The sequence below is a fragment of the Micropterus salmoides genome, unplaced genomic scaffold (assembly GCF_014851395.1).
Source record: "Micropterus salmoides isolate LMB-PRFRI ecotype aquatic unplaced genomic scaffold, ASM1485139v1 Ms_hic_scaffold_3, whole genome shotgun sequence".
NCBI classification, from domain to species: domain Eukaryota; kingdom Metazoa; phylum Chordata; class Actinopteri; order Centrarchiformes; family Centrarchidae; genus Micropterus; species Micropterus salmoides.
The window spans coordinates 21,961,099-21,980,797 of record NW_024042261.1 but is presented as its reverse complement, the minus strand read 5'-3'; the positions used below and the strand labels follow the sequence as shown (position 1 = coordinate 21,980,797).

General features: G+C 42.1%; 1 protein-coding gene across 4 annotated transcripts; it reads left to right on the top strand.

The window, feature by feature from the left end:
- The first annotated feature begins 22 nt into the window (after positions 1 to 22).
- prpf8 (pre-mRNA processing factor 8) lies at positions 23 to 19,208 on the top strand. 4 transcript variants are annotated; one of them, XM_038692658.1, is made up of 43 exons: positions 23 to 198; positions 919 to 1,039; positions 1,150 to 1,318; positions 1,445 to 1,609; positions 2,823 to 3,041; positions 3,134 to 3,346; positions 3,612 to 3,737; positions 3,923 to 4,028; positions 4,422 to 4,612; positions 4,767 to 4,886; positions 5,006 to 5,195; positions 5,440 to 5,559; positions 6,336 to 6,470; positions 6,613 to 6,742; positions 6,879 to 7,075; positions 7,442 to 7,648; positions 7,879 to 8,042; positions 8,159 to 8,285; positions 8,640 to 8,832; positions 9,100 to 9,287; positions 9,487 to 9,725; positions 9,937 to 10,083; positions 10,210 to 10,420; positions 10,604 to 10,720; positions 10,840 to 11,087; positions 11,177 to 11,356; positions 11,479 to 11,614; positions 11,935 to 12,104; positions 12,873 to 13,002; positions 13,114 to 13,260; positions 13,439 to 13,599; positions 13,757 to 13,948; positions 14,396 to 14,633; positions 14,815 to 14,943; positions 15,271 to 15,384; positions 15,509 to 15,682; positions 15,814 to 16,007; positions 16,125 to 16,364; positions 16,557 to 16,698; positions 16,842 to 16,982; positions 17,107 to 17,246; positions 17,955 to 18,157; positions 18,588 to 19,208. In XM_038692658.1, exons 2-43 carry the CDS (start codon positions 931 to 933, stop codon positions 18,740 to 18,742), a joined length of 7,017 nt encoding a protein of 2,338 aa, XP_038548586.1. In that variant the 5' UTR covers positions 23 to 198; positions 919 to 930; the 3' UTR covers positions 18,743 to 19,208. The 4 variants fall into 4 exon arrangements, with proteins under 4 accessions (XP_038548586.1, XP_038548583.1, XP_038548582.1 ...); XM_038692655.1 differs by having other exon boundaries at positions 23 to 190; positions 18,588 to 18,742; XM_038692654.1 differs by having other exon boundaries at positions 922 to 1,039; positions 18,588 to 18,742.
- Positions 19,209 to 19,699: the final 491 nt, after the last annotated feature.

The window sequence follows — 19,699 nt, the reverse complement described above, 5'->3', positions numbered from 1 at the left end:
TCCCACTGAACTGCGTTTATCGTGTGGTCGCCGTCGTTTGTCGTGCGTGATGCAGTTTTGTGAAGACAAATCAACACACCAGTGAATTGGAAAAAGGGAGAATACATTCTTGAAAGAGAAATGTTGTGGTAGCCGACTGTGTGTGGAACAAAGCTGTCTTCAACGCCAAGAAATTACACGGGAAGTGAAGGTAGCGAGGTGTGTGGCGTTGCGAACATTTTCGTTTTTGTTACTCAGCTAACATTCAATCGTTAGCTGCTATGCTAGCTTTGCAGTTGACTAGCTTACCGCTTCATCCACGCTTGGCCTAATCAGCAACTAGAGAGCCAAGGTAGACTTCATGTTTTGCAAACGTGATGTGTAGCTTATTGTAAAGAATGAATTAATTGTACCAATTAATTGTTCGGTGAATTTACCGAACAGGTAATGAGTTTCTGCTGTTAAAGTTGCACATAACGTTACACTTTGTGCCATACGGGACGCCATGTTGTTAAGAGCTAGCTAACGGCTAGTGAACTATAACGTTGGGTAACTGTTAATACTAACGTAACGCAGCCATGTAAGTGTGCAATATATATGCTTTCTTTAGTGCCAAGAGATGAGTAACAGCTTGTGTCCAATCAACAACATTGATTTTAATTTAATTTATAGCGATTTCTCAAACTACATGGTTTGGAGAGTATTTGATTAACTTACATTTTGGCGAATAATTGTTAGATCGGTCAACAAATCTTAATGTGATAATTTAATGGAGAGTTGCCAATCAAATGTAATCTTACTTTAGAATTTAAATATGCTTTTTTGTTTTGACTTGTAACCCAACTCTTCATGGTGTTGATGACAAACATAAAAACTAAACGCATACACATTTAGGGTGGGTGTTAAATTAAATTCGTTGTTTGGTGTTTTTGTTTTCAGTAGTGAGGCGCCATGGCAGCTACCTTCCCCTACAGAGGGGTCCCTGCAGGGATGCCACCAGGTGTACCCCCTCCTGCGCCAGTCCCGGACTACATGTCTGAGGAAAAACTGCAAGAGAAAGGTATGTTGGCTTTCACCCAATGCAGTAAATGTGTGGTGTAATAAGATCTTCAGTGTTGTATCGCAAATAGAAATGCTTAAATTAGTATTAAATGTTCTTCAACTCTACAGCCAGAAAATGGCAGCACTTGCAGGCAAAGCGCTACTCAGAAAAGAGAAAGTTTGGCTTTGTGGATGCTCAGAAGGAAGACATGCCACCTGAGCATGTCCGCAAGATCATCAGGGACCATGGAGACATGACGAACAGAAAGTTCCGCCACGACAAGAGGGTGTACCTCGGGTAAGAATGATATGTTGATTAAATAATGAATAGAAGTTGGTGGTTTTTTTTCTTAGCAGGGCAACATCAAGATCGATTACCATTGCCGTAACTCACCCTGTATCTTTCATCTTTTTTTTTTAACAGTGCCCTCAAGTACATGCCCCATGCAGTGTTGAAGCTGCTGGAAAACATGCCTATGCCCTGGGAACAGATCCGAGATGTGCCTGTCCTCTACCACATCACTGGAGCCATTTCCTTTGTGAATGAAATACCCTGGGTCATAGAGCCAGTCTATATCGCCCAGTGGGGGTAAGAGAGAGGGTGATGTTGGATGATGCAAAGCACTCCATGCTGTACTATTTAAGTTATCATGTTTGCTGTACAGGGCATGTACAACCTGAGATATGCAAATCAAGTGCATTCTACTCATTTGTATTTCTAAAGTGTTTGCAATCACTGGTGTTAGGGTTGGGCGGTATATCGGTATATAATGTATACCGTTATAATTTCAGAATAGATATGAAATTAGGCAATACCGTTTATACCGATATAGTTTGATGTTGAGTTGAATTAATGTGTTTCCGTAAAGTCCTGCCAGCGTTTGCTCCTCGCCCTCTCCCTCACCGCGCAGCCCCGCCCCTCCCTCTGCGTCTGCACACAGCCGTCTACTCTCAACAAGATGGAGGGAGACACAGTGCTGGTGGACACTGTTAAAGACCTGGCTTGTAAAAAGAAAGGCACTGTTCACTGCTAAAGCTAGCATAGCAGCTAACAATTGAATGTTAGCTGAGTAACAAAAATAAAAATGTTCGCAACACCTCGCACCTACACTCTCCGGATAAAAAATTTTTTCAGAGACTTTATACAGCCTAGCCTTCTACTGATGGAGAAAGTCACTGAAGCAGACTACAGGGAGGGAGAGAAGGTAAAACACCTTTTCCATTGCACGGTACCAGCTCGACTCACCTCGACTCTCCTTCTTTTGGTTTTATTTATTTTATTTTTGTATCACCTCCACCTTATCTGTCTTTACATTCTGAGTAATGCTGAAACGTTTTAATTTAAATCAAGAGACCGCTGTGTGTGCGTCCCTGGTGTGTGTTGAATATTACGTCGCGGCACTTGTGTGTGCCGTCGCTATGACGACCGGCTAGATTGAGGGTTACTATCTGCAATGGAAAACAGAGGAGAGGCGAGTTGAGCTGGTAATGGTGAAGCGGGGAACGCTGACGTGTTTGCAGTGGAGACGTTAGGTCTGTGAGTGGGAAGAGAACTGAAGGAGGTGAATTCAACAAGTGAGTAATACTTAAGATGGAGAATGAAGTATAATTAAAACCGTGAAATAAGAAACAAGCTAAGTTACTAAAAGTAGTAAAAACATCCCCGCTAATCCCCCTCCCCCGCCTGCTTAGCAGAAAATACAGATAAATATTTTAGACCGGATTTCTGCCCAACAGTACCGAGATATGACTTTTTGGCCATATCGCCCAACCCTAATTTGTGTCTCATATCCTCCTCCCAGCACCATGTGGATCATGATGCGTCGTGAAAAGCGTGATCGTCGGCACTTCAAGCGGATGCGGTTTCCACCTTTTGATGATGAGGAGCCACCTCTGGATTACGCTGACAACATCCTTGATGTGGAACCACTGGAGGCAATACAGATGGAGCTAGACTCTGAGGAGGACGGTCCAGTTGTGGAGTGGTTCTATGAGCACCAGCCACTCAAAGACACTGCCAAGTAAGCCATCTGTTTAAAGACAACGTGTTTAACATATTCACTTGATGTGTAGTTAGTAAAATGGAACAATAATTAATTTGTTCCCTCATCAGGTTTGTGAATGGTACCACCTACCGTCGCTGGCAGTTCACATTGCCCATGATGTCCACGCTGTACCGCCTGGCCAACCAGCTGCTGACGGACCTGGTGGATTTCAATTACTTTTATCTGTTTGACCTCAAGGCGTTCTTCACTTCCAAAGCCTTAAATATGGCCATTCCTGGGGGGCCGAAGTTTGAGCCACTGGTCAGGGACATCAACCTCCAGTAAGGACCTCTGACTTTTTAATAAAGGATAGACCTACAGATTTTACGCTGTTAATTTTATTGATTGTGGAGGCCACTTGAACACAGCTTGTATTCTTATAAATATAAACACGTTTGTTAGACATGTCTTCATTTTACTTTTAGAATATGCAATTTTTTTTTGTTAATTGTAATCTCCTGTAATCCTTTTTGACCCCAAACAAAATATCAAGTAAGAATAGCTAGATGATTTGTGCTTTAGCTGATCGTTCTGCCTCTCCTGCAGGGATGAAGACTGGAATGAGTTCAATGACATCAACAAAATCATCATCCGACAGCCGATCAGGACGGAGTACAAAATCGCCTTCCCCTACCTGTACAACAACTTGCCACATCACGTCCACCTCACCTGGTAAGAAAATGAATGAGTTGTTTTATTAAAGTTGGAGTTTGCATTGAAAAGTAATTAAAATAAAAAAAGTTCAGATGTAACTTGTCCCTGAACATTGAGTTCATCAACAAACAACAACAAAAAATGCTGTATCTTTCACATTGGCTGTAAGAAATAAGTAGATTCTCATGACTTTACTCCTGCAGGTATCATACACCCAACGTGGTGTTTATCAAGACGGAGGATCCAGATCTCCCAGCGTTCTACTTTGACCCGCTGATCAACCCCATTTCACACAGACACTCTGTTAAGGTAAGAGGGTGTGATTGTTGCAGATTATCCATCTTCTACCTTTGGCAGCTTTGAATGTAATTCCTTCAAGACAAATCACATGTGAAGTTTGGAAGGGAGTCCTCTTACAAAGGCGCACTTGCATTGGTCTGCTTGCCTGTGCGTAAGAACTGGAGGAATATTGAAATGAGTGGTGACCTTCATATGTTACTGGCTGCATTTGCAGTTGGCCTGTGACCATTCAGATATTACTTTGAGTTATTTAAACATAAGAGTTTAAAATGACTTGGGGTAAAACTCTATCAGAAATTAGGATAAGTTAGATTCCTTTTCTTCATTTAACTGTTCTATGTACAAGTAAATATTCTGTAACTCACTCTTAAATTCCTATTGTAATTTCCTGAACCCGTTCAGAGTCAGGAGCCTCTGCCTGATGACGATGAGGAGTTCGAGCTGCCTGAGTATGTGGAGCCTTTCCTCAAGGAGACCCCCCTCTACACAGACAACACAGCCAATGGCATTGCTCTGCTTTGGGCACCGAGACCTTTCAACCTCCGATCTGGCCGCACGAGGCGTGCCATTGACATCCCCCTGATCAAGAACTGGTGAGAGAACTACTAACATGACTAAATGTGTCAGAATTTATATATGGATATATATATATATATGCGTCGGCTTTTGAGAACATGCTCATCTCGTTCAAATGTAAAATTATACATTTTGAGAAATTCTAAATTTAGGTGTTATATTATTCTACAGGTACCGTGAGCACTGCCCTGCAGGACAACCAGTGAAAGTGCGTGTGTCATACCAGAAACTGCTCAAGTACTATGTGCTCAATGCTCTCAAACACAGACCACCCAAGGCCCAGAAGAAGAGGTGAGCATCAGGAGACACCTGATTTTGGTTTCCTGGTTACTTGTCTTCATGAACTGAAGCTATTTTTTGCTCATCAATCTGTTTTTTATGTAAAGATCTTCCCTCTGTTGTCTTTTCAGGTATCTGTTCCGCTCCTTCAAAGCAACCAAGTTCTTTCAGTCCACCAAGCTGGACTGGGTGGAGGTGGGTCTGCAGGTTTGCAGACAGGGCTACAACATGCTCAATCTGCTTATCCACCGTAAGAACCTCAACTACCTGCATCTCGACTACAACTTCAACCTGAAGCCTGTTAAGACTCTGACAACAAAGGTACAATCTCCAGGGCAGATCCTCCTTGTTTAACTCCTTTGACACTGATCGTACATAAATGAACAATGGGATAAATGTTAAATATTGCTCTGTTCTTACAATATTCACATTCTTCTTTTGTTGGAGGCTTTAAAGACTTAAAACTAGAGGTTACAGCTAAAATGTGGTTGACGCTCAGTTTTTACTGATGAACAATGTCTTCTGCCGAGAGCGCTTGACCCACAACTGTGTTTCTTTCCCCCAGGAACGAAAGAAGTCCCGATTCGGCAATGCCTTTCACCTTTGCAGAGAAGTGTTGCGTCTCAGTAAGCTGGTGGTGGACAGCCACGTGCAGTACAGACTGGGAAACGTTGATGCGTTCCAGGTTAGTTCAGCAACACATTTTGCAGAGATCATCTCATCGGTATCTGAGCTACATTTGCGTTCTTCCTTTTTCTTCTGGAAGTGTAATTTCATCAACCTTTCTGATGAAGTTTGGGCAAATTAATTCACAGAGAACATCAGATTGTTGTCTGTTGCAGTAAAAGTGAAAGGGCTATTCCACCATTATTTGGTTTTTACTTTTCACAGGGCAAGGGCACAAATACAGAACTAATTAACAAATAGGACATAATTTTTGTATTAAGATTATTTTGTTGAGGAAAAAGACAGAAAAAAGCTCTTACTTAATTGTATTCATGCATATTTGTTGACAAAGTTTTATCGTAATTGTTTTGAATGTTCTAACTCACATTTGTGATGTTATCCATTGTTTGGCATCAAGTGTTGATCGTAAGGAAGAGTTTTTAAACCACAATTAACCATAATATTTCTTCAACTTTCCCTCAGGAGCACAAATCAACCTTTCAACTCAAAATAAATAACGATTTGATTTTATGGTGATAATATTTTTGGCCATATTGTCCAGCCCTAGCTTAACTAATTGCACTTTAAAACACAATGTGCTTTCATGACAAATGGTTTTGATGAAGATGTCATTTCTGTAAAGTTGGTCCTTGGCTTTGAATGTGATTATTTTTGACTGACTTTGAGTGGTGATCATGTTTTAACATTGGTTCATTAGTTGGAAGTATTTTTTTACGATAATTTGTCAGTGATTTCAAACTTTATTAATCCCATAATTTTGCTTCTGTATTGTAGTTGTCTGATGGACTGCAGTACATCTTTGCTCATGTGGGACAGCTGACAGGCATGTACCGCTACAAGTACAAGTTGATGAGACAAATCCGAATGTGCAAAGATCTGAAACATCTCATCTACTACCGGTTCAACACTGTAAGTAATTTTATCTGCTATCTGATTGTTTCCATAGAAAGGATTTAATTTCCCATAAACTGTACAAAAAGCTGTGGAGTGACACCATGGCACCTAAAAGTTTGATTAATTCAGGTTTTTGTTTGGGATTTTCTTTGATCAGGGTCCTGTGGGCAAAGGTCCAGGTTGTGGCTTTTGGGCTCCTGGCTGGAGAGTGTGGCTGTTCTTCATGAGAGGGATCACTCCGCTGTTGGAGAGATGGTTGGGGAATCTGCTGGCCAGACAGTTTGAAGGTTCGTATATACACCTTTCCATATTTTTGTGGTGGCCACTATTATTTCAGCAACAAAATGTTGTCATGCACAGATGTTTGCGTTGACAGGAACAATACTGTTTAAGCAACAATTATTTTTGATTGCCCCCTAACAGGACGTCACTCCAAGGGTGTAGCCAAGACGGTGACGAAACAGCGTGTGGAGTCTCACTTTGACCTGGAGTTGCGTGCTGCTGTGATGCATGACATCTTGGACATGATGCCTGAGGGCATCAAACAGAACAAGGCCAGAACCATCCTGCAGCACCTTAGTGAGTCCTGGAGGTGCTGGAAGGCCAACATCCCCTGGAAGGTCAGTGCATTACAGAGACCCTTTCGACTGAGTGCTATAAGGGAGAGGGGATAGTCTGTTATTGAAAGACATTGATTTACAACAGAGTTCTTGAGATTTTAATTTAGTAAGTATCGGTACCATGAAATTTATGCATAGCATCTAGAATATGCATTAGTTGCGGTTAGAAATTTTAATGTGAGATCCATACGGGAAACATTTCCTTCATAATGCAGCAAGTTCACAAGGCATAGATAAACACAAACTGCATACTAGTGGTTGCAACAGTGGTTCAAAATATGTATACTACTTTAGGTTGAGTAAGAATATCTATTCTTAATTTTTTATTTTATTTTTTATTTTTTTCTCTCTCCCCCATCATTACAGGTGCCCGGCCTGCCCACTCCCATTGAGAACATGATCCTGCGCTACGTGAAGGCTAAAGCTGACTGGTGGACCAACACTGCCCACTACAACCGTGAGCGAATCCGCCGTGGAGCCACTGTGGACAAGACCGTGTGCAAGAAAAACCTGGGGAGATTGACTCGTCTGTACCTGAAAGCTGAGCAGGAGAGACAGCACAACTACCTGAAGGTAACACACGCAGAAGTTTTGTATGAAGTCCTCTTACAAAGGCGCACTTGCATTGGTCTGCTTGCCTGTGCGTAAGAACTGGAGGAATATAAAAATGAATGGTGGCTCTTTAATTCATCGCTAGCTGCAGCTGGCCTGTCACTTTTCAGACATTGCTTCTTATAATTTATACCGAGTGTATATACTGTTTATATTTCCATTTTGATGAAGTCCAAATGTTCTGCCTACAGGATGGGCCCTACATCACAGCTGAAGAGGCTGTAGCCATTTACACCACCACTGTTCACTGGCTGGAGAGTCGGAGGTTCTCACCCATCCCTTTCCCTCCACTGTCCTACAAGCATGACACCAAGCTGCTCATCCTGGCCTTGGAGAGGCTCAAGGAGGCGTACAGGTAAACACAGTTTGAACGTGAACCAAATTTTCAACGTATGTTTGTACACACCAATCAAATTAACTGGCAGAATATTTTCCCCCATGTGATTACTTTGTGTCTCTGTGTTCTTCTAGTGTGAAGTCTCGTCTGAACCAGAGTCAGAGGGAGGAGCTGGGGCTGATTGAACAGGCCTACGACAACCCTCATGAGGCCTTGTCCAGGATCAAGCGTCACCTGCTCACCCAGAGAGCTTTCAAAGAGGTCTGGACCAAGACATGCAAATATTTATTGAAAATTTGATTAGAAGTTAATTGACGTTTCCACTGTCAAACAACATCTAGAGTTTTAAGGGCAAAGTATTGTTAAATAAAATATAATAATATATTTATTTATTGATTCTCTAAAGATCAAAAACACTGACCAGAGACCTCAAAATGATTTATATAAATTAACTGAGTCAACAATTAATGACAACGGTATCATTTTTGTGAACACTGTAAGTTATAAGCTGACTGTCTGACTGGCTTTGAATTATATTGAATGTCGCTACTTAACATGTTTCTTACTCGTCATATTCCATTCTTGTCAGTCTTATAACGCTTTATTCTTTTGCAGGTTGGTATCGAGTTCATGGACTTGTACAGTCACCTAGTGCCCGTGTATGATGTAGAGCCTCTGGAGAAGATCACTGATGCATACCTGGACCAGTACCTGTGGTACGAGGCAGACAAGAGACGCCTGTTCCCACCCTGGATCAAACCTGCTGACACTGAACCACCACCACTGCTGGTCTACAAGTGGTGCCAAGGTCAGGCTCTGCTCAGCCTTATGACGGAAAAGAGCTAATAATAGAGGCATATGAAAGTCTGACCATATAGTGTAGTACCTCCCGTTAAGTGGATCGTGCTCGACTCTCACTGTTTAAAGTAGAGATAGCAGGGTTTTTTTGCGTTGGGGGAGATTTTCATAAATCAGCGCCACTGTTGAATGCACATTGAGGAAACACTGAATAATATGTATCCCAACTGAAAGCTCTCACTAAACCAATTAACCAATGTTTGTTACATTTCTTTAGGTATCAACAACTTGCAGGACGTCTGGGAGACAGCGGAGGGAGAGTGCAACGTGATGCTGGAGTCCCGCTACGAGAAGATGTATGAGAAGATTGATCTGACCCTGCTCAACAGGCTGCTGCGTCTGATTGTTGACCACAACATTGCTGATTACATGACAGCCAAGAACAACGTGGTCATCAACTACAAGGTAAACACACTCATTCATTTTAGATATTATTTATTCCTTAATTACTGATACAGTAAAACTATTAAGTAATTTCCAGCTCAGATATAAAGATACTTCATTTTATGTACCACTGAGTTACTGTTTAAGAACCTGCTTCCCATTTTGATGCAGTTAAGATTTGACTGGTATTTGATCTCAATGTTTTCTTTGTCTCTTGTAGGATATGAACCACACCAACTCCTATGGTATCATCAGGGGGCTCCAGTTTGCCTCATTCATTGTGCAGTACTACGGTCTGGTGATGGACCTGCTGGTGCTGGGCCTGCACCGTGCCAGCGAGATGGCTGGCCCACCTCAGATGCCCAACGACTTCCTCAGTTTCCAAGACACAGCCACAGAGAGCGCCCACCCAATCCGACTGTACTGCCGCTACATCGACCGCATTCACATCTTCTTCAGGTGGGATTGAATCACCAAAATAACAAATGATAGATATTCTTAACATACGAGTTTTGTAAATATTGCTCTTATTTTTAATCTATTAAATCTCGTTTACAGTCTGTGTATAAGGATTCCGCCTTGCCTGCCAAACAGTACAGATTTGTGAAAGAGTAGGTTTTTGCTGTTAAATTAGAAATTGTAAATTGTGGCTTTTTCATGGGTCCACCAGGTTCTCTGCCGACGAGGCCAGGGATCTGATTCAGAGGTACCTGACGGAGCACCCAGACCCCAACAATGAGAACATAGTGGGTTATAACAACAAGAAGTGCTGGCCCCGTGATGCCCGCATGAGACTGATGAAGCATGATGTCAACCTGTGAGTTCCACATCGAGATTTTGACTCTTAACCTAGTAGTTTGTTCAATCTTCTGTGGTGAACATGCTTATTTTACTAGATAATAGAGATGCATAGCCATAACTTTTCTAATATCATTCTTCCCAGTGGACGTGCTGTGTTCTGGGATATTAAGAACCGCCTGCCCAGATCAGTGACGACTGTCCAGTGGGAGAACAGCTTTGTCTCAGTCTACAGCAAAGACAACCCCAACCTGCTCTTCAACATGTGTGGTTTTGAGTGCCGCATCTTGCCTAAGTGCCGCACCAGCTATGAAGAGTTTACTCACAAGGATGGTGTGTGGAACCTGCAGAACGAGGTGAGGAGTGGATGCCCAAAATGAGTAGCTGTTGGGCTAACGACTTCCCTTTTGACAGTCTTATCATTCTAATATTGGAAATGTATCTAATTACAGTCCTGAAACTTGTCTTATAATCTTTCTTCAAATGGTCCTGATCACATTCCTGTTTTTCAAGTTCTCTAATTGTTTTTGCATATTTAGGTAACCAAAGAGAGGACGGCGCAGTGTTTCTTGCGTGTGGATGATGAATCGATGCAGCGCTTCCACAACAGAGTGCGTCAGATCCTGATGGCATCTGGATCCACCACATTCACCAAGGTCAGCTGATGGCCTTCTTCCCCCAAAAACTAGAGCGGTAGCTTGTAATTAAAAAAAACAAAACGGTGGTGTTTATTACTTTGTCAGAATATTTCAATGTGTCCCGTCTTTACCTCCAGATTGTGAACAAATGGAACACTGCTCTGATCGGGCTGATGACGTACTTCCGTGAGGCTGTGGTCAATACCCAGGAGCTCCTGGATCTGCTGGTGAAGTGCGAGAACAAAATCCAGACACGTATCAAGATCGGCCTCAACTCCAAAATGCCCAGCCGCTTCCCTCCCGTAGTCTTCTACACTCCCAAAGAGTTGGGTGGCCTTGGCATGCTGTCCATGGGCCACGTACTTATTCCACAGTCAGACCTGCGGTAAGTCAGCATGCAGCCTGTTGTCTTGATCTCTCCTCTGTACTGTTCAGTTAGCAAACAGGACTTGAATTCTCCTCCCTCTCCCCCAGGTGGTCCAAGCAGACAGATGTGGGTATCACCCACTTCAGGTCTGGAATGAGCCATGAAGAAGATCAGCTGATTCCTAACCTGTATCGTTACATTCAACCATGGGAGAGTGAGTTCATTGACTCCCAGAGAGTTTGGGCTGAGTACGCCCTCAAAAGACAGGAGGCCATCGCCCAGAACAGGTATTAAATGATATCAAATTGTCAGTGAACATTTGTTGGAGAGTTGTCCAAAGAGCTAGGATAGATACTTTATATACCTGAAACTAGACATGGCAAATAGCAGTGTGTGTTCTGTGTTTCAGGCGTCTCACTTTGGAAGATTTGGAGGACTCGTGGGACAGAGGAATCCCCCGTATCAACACACTTTTCCAGAAGGACAGACACACACTGGCCTATGACAAAGGCTGGAGAGTCAGAACAGATTTCAAACAGTACCAGGTATGATGACGACACTGCTGATATGTTGATTGGCAACAGTATCTTGAGATAAAAGGTAGTGTATTATATAATAATTCAGATATTCTTTGGCCTGAGGCAAGAAGAATAAGTCTAAAGCCTTGCTTTTAACCCTTTTTAAGGATTTTACCGGGCAGAATGATGTTTCAAAAAAATAAAAAAAAAAAAATTATTTCAGCAAAATAAAAAAAATGCTTACAATTTGGATGTTAACACGTTGACATTTGTATGTTGGTATTCTAAAATGTTGCATTTGCCACCAATGTGAATCTGTTGATGTCTCTTGTCTTGATTGAGCGCAGGTGCTGAAGCAGAATCCGTTCTGGTGGACCCACCAGAGGCATGATGGCAAACTGTGGAACCTGAATAACTACCGCACAGACATGATCCAGGCTCTAGGAGGTGTGGAGGGCATCCTGGAACACACACTCTTCAAAGGCACTTATTTCCCCACCTGGGAGGGTCTCTTCTGGTGAGAGTTTGATCATTTTAAGACTTGATCCAAGTTATTTTATAGATATTATAGTAATTCATGACAGAAGTTGTCATTGCACTTTTCACATAGAGCAGTTCTAGACCGCACTGTTTGTAATATTAATTACTGAGTCCCAACAATTCCCATCACGAGCAAGCGCAGGCATGAACATCAAGCAACATTTGACACACACAGCAAGAGAGAGCAGGAGAGTGAGAGGGGGAGAGAGAGCAGACATTGCTTGCTGTGAACATAAAGTACTGTAGCTAGCAAAACTGAATAGAGTTTTAACTTTTTACTTAGTTTTTACTTTTGAGATTTAACAGTTATTAAAACTCATTGATGCCTGAATTTATTTACAATAAAAAATTTAAAAAGATTAGGTATGATGCAAATAAGCGACAACCGGCATAAACGAGAAACAAGTCCTTGCAAAAGATTCCCACGTAAGTATTGAATATCCGCAAACAGGCATTGGGGAAATGCATACGCTATCTCAGCTGCAGTCTGTCGCAAATTCGCATCACACCTCTTCCTTTCAATCGGCGTTAAGGGGTTAAAAGGAGAGAGCTATAAGTACGCTTAGCAGTCAGATCCAAACAACACTTAAAGTGTTAAAGTACACACTTTACACTTTGAATGTTTGGTTTCCATTTTCTTCCCTGAGTGTCTACTTACCTTGTACCTGTTTATTGAACTTCTGGATGTTTTTTACGTGTAATTCCTTCCCTAAAAAGCATCATTGTCTAAATTTCTGGACTTTAGGGAAAAAGCCAGTGGCTTTGAGGAGTCCATGAAATGGAAGAAGCTGACCAATGCCCAGAGGTCTGGTCTGAACCAAATCCCCAACCGTCGCTTCACGCTTTGGTGGTCACCCACCATCAACAGAGCCAACGTCAGTACAAACAACATTTGTAAATGTGATTTTCCTGATTCCCATAGAGAAAGCTAAGAATGAAAAACTGTCCGCAGGGTTTAAATATTTGTCCTTTTCTGTTGTGTTTAGGTGTACGTGGGTTTCCAGGTGCAACTTGACCTGACAGGAATCTTTATGCACGGCAAAATCCCCACACTGAAGATCTCCCTCATTCAGATCTTCAGGGCTCACTTGTGGCAGAAGATTCATGAGAGCATTGTCATGGATCTCTGTCAGGTAGGTGTTTTTTATATATATAAATTATATATATATCTTTTTTTTACCTCATTATGGACTAGCTTTTTTCACTTTGCATAACTGTAGAAATGTAGCAAGCTGAAGTGTGCAACGTTTTACCTTTTTATTGACCTGGTCTTCCCAGAATGATAATGGATTTTTCTGCTTTTGTTTTCAGGTGTTTGATCAGGAGCTGGATGCTCTCGAGATTGAGACGGTGCAGAAGGAGACCATCCACCCCAGGAAGTCGTACAAGATGAACTCATCGTGTGCAGACATCCTCCTCTTCGCGTCATACAAGTGGAACGTCTCTAGACCATCTCTGCTTGCTGACTCAAAGTATGACTTTTGAAGCTATATTTTCTACACTGAATATATTAAAGTTACGCTAGTTGCCCTGAAGACACTGAGTTGTGTAAACTCATTCATGGAAGAATTTTTAAAAAGGTAATTTGTGCAGTCTTCTATGAATTAAATTGTGCGCCTCCTCCTACAGGGACGTGATGGACAGCACCACCACGCAGAAGTACTGGATTGACATTCAGCTGCGCTGGGGTGACTACGACTCGCATGACATCGAGCGCTACGCCAGGGCCAAGTTCCTGGACTACACCACTGACAACATGAGTATCTACCCCTCCCCCACCGGGGTGCTCATTGCTATCGACCTGGCTTACAACCTCCACAGGTTAGCATTGTTAAAAGCTTGCATACATGCCCAGTGTGATATTAGTTGATTGATTCAAAGAGAATCGTAAAAATAGAGCACCAAATTATTTTTACTAAATTATGGAATCAAATTAACAAAGTTATATTGGCTACAGGTAAAGTAGTATTGATTGGTGGTTGACGTAGGCAAAGCAGTGTTTTCTTCCTGATTTAAAACTAGCCCCAGCATTGCCTGGATTTTGGCGTCCACTTGTTCATGTCAACAAGTATGTTTTGCAGTAGCCTTGGAAGTCTTCACACTAGCTTCCTAACTCGTTCAGCAGAAAGTCACATCAGCTGAAATGGAGTTGTTAGGTAGATGGTACTCACACCTCCCTGAAGTGTCCAGTCCTCTGGGTATCGACAGAGGGGGAAAAAAAACTATCTCAAGTTAGTATTTAACACTGTCCTTTTATCTCCTCCATAGTGGCTATGGTAACTGGTTCCCTGGAAGCAAGCCTCTTATCCAGCAGGCCATGGCCAAGATCATGAAGGCCAACCCTGCCCTGTACGTGCTCAGGGAGCGCATACGCAAAGGTCTGCAGCTGTACTCCTCGGAGCCCACTGAGCCCTACCTGTCCTCACAGAACTATGGTGAACTCTTCTCTAACCAGATCATCTGGTTTGTAGATGACACCAATGTGTACCGAGTCACTATCCACAAGGTGAGGACTGACGTTTATAATACTCCAATAATAATACGTGAGGAGTCGTCAAGCTCTAACAGTGCGCAGTTTATTTTGGAATGACTATTTCTAAATGTTGTAAAGTGTCATGTTGCTTTTGCATGGAAATGTAATGTGTTCTTTGTATTTGGTCACATTTATTCTCCATTTATCTCAACAGACCTTTGAAGGTAACTTGACCACAAAGCCCATCAATGGAGCTATTTTCATCTTCAACCCCAGGACTGGCCAGCTCTTCCTCAAGATCATTCACACATCTGTGTGGGCTGGACAGAAACGTCTTGGACAGGTGCGGCCCTGCTCTACCACTACCCACTTTTACAATCACCATCTCTGCTTTATGTATTGATTTTTGTAAATTATTTGGGGGAGGAGCTTTGGTCTGTTTTTGTTTCACATTTGTTTTTTATCAAAAAAACAATACAGCTAAAACAGAAATACAGCCAGAATGGATGAAATGCATCTCTTATCGGTGCTGGTTGATTACAGTATACTGTTATTTGAATTAGTGTTTAATCATTTGCAATAAATATCATTAGATTGATGATAAGACGGCAATGATAAAGGGAAAATATCGGATGTTGCTGAATTTTTTTTTTTTTTGCTGTCTCTGTAGCTGGCCAAATGGAAGACAGCTGAAGAAGTGGCTGCCCTGATTCGCTCTCTCCCTGTGGAGGAGCAGCCGAAACAGATCATTGTAACCAGGAAGGGCATGCTGGACCCTCTGGAGGTGAGACCCTTTCATGTTAATACCTATTATAATAATTACAAGCCTTGAAGTGTAATAATTTGTGAAAGTTGGATACATACTTCATTGCTTTCCTGTTCTAATGCCATTGTTCACTCTATTGCAGGTCCACTTGCTTGACTTCCCCAACATTGTGATCAAAGGTTCTGAGTTGCAGCTGCCCTTCCAGGCCTGTCTGAAGGTGGAGAAGTTTGGAGACCTAATCCTGAAGGCTACAGAACCACAGATGGTGCTGTTCAACCTCTACGATGACTGGCTCAAGACCATCTCGTCTTACACAGTGAGTTTCAGTCTATATCACAAGAGTTTACCTGAGCTGATCCAAGCTGATTTCCCAACTTTACCCATTAGGGTGCATTATTTCAACCACTGTGTAAATAGTTTTTGTTTGGTGGTCTGCTCCATCTCTAGGCCTTCTCCCGACTCATCTTGATCTTAAGAGCACTCCACGTCAACAACGACCGTGCCAAGGTGATCCTGAAACCTGACAAGACCACTATCACGGAGCCCCATCACATCTGGCCCACGCTCACTGACGAGGAGTGGATCAAGGTGGAAGTGCAACTCAAAGATCTCATTCTGGCAGATTACGGCAAAAAGAACAAGTAAGTATTACTTCATGGGCTGCAATATAAATCCTATATGTTGCTCTCTGTAACCTAATCGAAGAGATTAAGGAAGACTTAGATTTAGTAGTCATTGTCTCCCTTGTCTTCATCCAGTGTGAATGTGGCCTCACTGACGCAGTCTGAGATCCGTGACATCATCTTGGGTATGGAGATATCCGCTCCATCGCAGCAGCGCCAACAAATTGCCGAGATTGAGAAGCAGACTAAAGAGCAGTCACAGCTCACAGCCACGCAGACCCGAACTGTCAACAAGCATGGTGACGAGATCATCACCTCCACCACCTCCAACTACGAGACCCAGACCTTCTCCTCTAAGACCGAATGGAGAGTCAGGTGTGTAGATAGTTTGTTTGAACTTTGTTTTTGTTTTGAGGCATTTCTTCGCTCAGGAATGAGTCAGATTGAGTTCATGATCCATATAGAAAAACTGCCATCATAGCTTATTATTGTAAATGGGCAACTAGTCATAACTTTGGGTTTCCACGTCAGTTTGTGTTAATGTTCTGTGTGTTCTCCACCTGTCAGGGCCATATCTGCTGCCAACCTCCATCTCCGAACCAACCACATCTACGTGTCATCGGATGACATCAAGGAGACAGGCTACACCTACATCCTGCCCAAGAATGTCCTCAAGAAGTTCATTTGCATCTCAGATCTGCGAGCACAGGTGTGTTGGGGATAGAGAAACGGTTTCCTTTGACATGTAAATAAACTATTATATTGATGTGTACCTTGACATCTATACTCATCACTTTGTGCAAAGTAAAGAAACTGTGTCTGTAGAAACTGACTGTGCACTGTGTTTTCCAGATTGCAGGTTACCTGTATGGCACGAGTCCACCTGACAACCCCCAGGTGAAGGAGATCCGTTGTATCGTCATGGTGCCACAGTGGGGGACACACCAGACTGTCCACCTGCCCAACCAGCTGCCTGGACATGAATACCTTAAGGTGAGTGTTTAGTTTATTCTCACCATTTTATGATGATTCCTCATTAGTTTTACTTAGTAACAGTTTTCAAGAGCGCTTTTTTGTCGTCCCAGTAATTTTTATCTTCTTTCCCTTCCTTAAACAGGAAATGGAGCCCCTCGGCTGGATCCACACCCAGCCTAATGAGTCGCCCCAGCTGTCCCCACAGGACGTGACCACCCATGCCAAGGTCATGGCTGACAACCCCTCTTGGGATGGAGAAAAGACCATCATCATCACTTGCAGGTAGGATTCATAGCAAGACACCTTCTGTCTGTCTGTAGTAGGATTTGTGAGACTGCTGTGCGCTGTTTCTCGCCTGCGGTCATTATCTTATGATTGTCCATAGTCAGATAGTAAGCACTTGTCACTCAGAAGTAGATAGTCAGCTTGTACTTAGAGTAAATATCTATAAACAAATGTTTAGTGTACTTGTTTTGACACCCAAATGTTTACTTAATAATTGATACAGCGCATTCATCAATATTTCAATGCCAAAATGGTATCAGCGATTCAAAGCTGGAAATATTTGAACATGCAATAAGGAGGCTGTGTTTTAGGTTTGTAGATCACACTGCAAAGCCACTGACGTCTGATTAAATTCATGCATACTGCCTCAGCCTGGCAAAATTATAGCAAATGTAAACTAAAGAGAGGGAGAAGAGAGAAACTTTTTGCAAGGATGTTTAATTGATTTGGCATATTAGCAACTTGACATTGTTGTTACAATTGTCAAGTAATTAATGACTTTTTACAGCTAATACCTGATAAAACACTGTTGTAGAAATTGATTCTTAAGACTTGTTTTACTGCAGGATGTCGCACAGGAAACAAACGTGGTTTTCATTTGTTGTCTGTTTTTAAAAGTACGAGTGTGCTACAGTTTTAACTGCATTATAAAGTGATGGTTGTCAGTTGTATGGTACCTGAATGCATTTTACCTCTGCTTTTCAGCTTCACCCCAGGCTCGTGCACGCTCACCGCCTACAAGCTGACACCCAGTGGCTATGAGTGGGGTCGGCAGAACACAGACAAGGGCAACAACCCTAAAGGCTACCTGCCGTCCCACTATGAAAGAGTGCAGATGCTGCTCTCTGACCGCTTCCTGGGCTTCTTCATGGTGCCCGGACAAGTGTCCTGGAACTACAACTTCATGGGTCAGTAGCCATAGTTTTTATTTTTATTACATAAACTTTTATTTCACACATTTTATTACATGAGCTTTTTGTTTTTATAGATTTAATAGAAGAGCAGAATGATTCGGAGTTTGAATCTGTGTGGCTACATCACTCATGTTCCTAATACTGCTGTTTGAAATCTGTGCCATACATTGATATTTCCGCTCTGTCCCCGTGTCAGTTTGATAGATTTTACTGTGCAGTTGTGCATCACTGCTCAATGTATCACGATCATGTGGAAATTCAAACAGTGTTCAGTCCTCAGACTAAGACACTATTTAAATGGACTAAACAAAGCTTTATTAACACTCACACTTATCTGCATGTCACAGTTCAAAACACTGCATAGTTGAAAAAAACAAGAATAGGTTAGTTCAAATAACCATTTTGTTAACTTCTCTTGCTACAGGTGTGCGCCACGACCCCAACATGAAGTATGACCTGCAGCTGGCCAACCCCAAGGAGTTCTACCATGAAGTCCACCGGCCCTCGCACTTCCTAAACTTTGCCTCGCTGCAGGAGGGTGAGATCTATAATGCAGACCGTGAGGACATGTATGCCTGAGAGCAGTCGTTCTGCACACATCTTGTAGATAGCTCTGCCAGAATTAAGTGGAGCGAGTCCAGAACAGCCCTTGTAATATCTTTACTGAATTCCTGTAACTTTGATGTTTGGAAATGTTTATGTAAAAGCTTTAGGACCTTTTTTTTTGATATTTTCTACAAATGTTTTGTTGTGTTCCCTGCTTTGTCTCCTTTATTACCGTAAAGCGTCTTCATTTTTGTGGCTTCTGGAACATCTAAGCATATGTGCATTTGTGTCGTATTCGGTACACAATACATTTGTGTAATAATTGATAATTAACATCGTCGTGAAAGGGTCAAGACTTGCTTCCCTTTAGCATTTTGACAAATGAAATAGAAAGTTGTATTTTTCACGCCAGTTAAAGCCCTGATACTATGTTGTACTGTACATCCAGTGTACATTTTAGCTTGGGTTTAAATAAAGATCGTCATTTTTACAAACATTAGTCTTGTGATACTTATTGTGATCTTTTAATAAAACTGCAAGATGTGTAACCAGAAGAAGAGTCGAGCATTTGCTGGTTTTTGACTGTAAAAGGGTGACTTTTTTTCTTTTAGCTTGTTTCCCTCTTCAGTAAGGTGAGAGGTCAACACCGCCTACAGTAAAGCACTCAGCTTGGTTTGGTTCCTGCTCAAGCACACTTCAGCATTTATACCAGAGAGGGACTCAAAAACAGGGCCTGCTCTTAAAGGACCTTCTCTTTACTGCCTCTTTTCTCTGGTATAAGAAATTTATGTTGTAGCTTATCCTGTTTAGATTTAGTTGTTCCCAAGGAGAGATTGCAGAATGACATGATAATTAATTGTTAATGAGTAATTCCTGAAATCTAAGAATTGACAACTTTATAGACAATGGTGAGTTACTAGAGAGCAGACTAAGATCCAATAATACTGAATCATTACATAATGCTTCTCAACTATATTAATAATTACATAA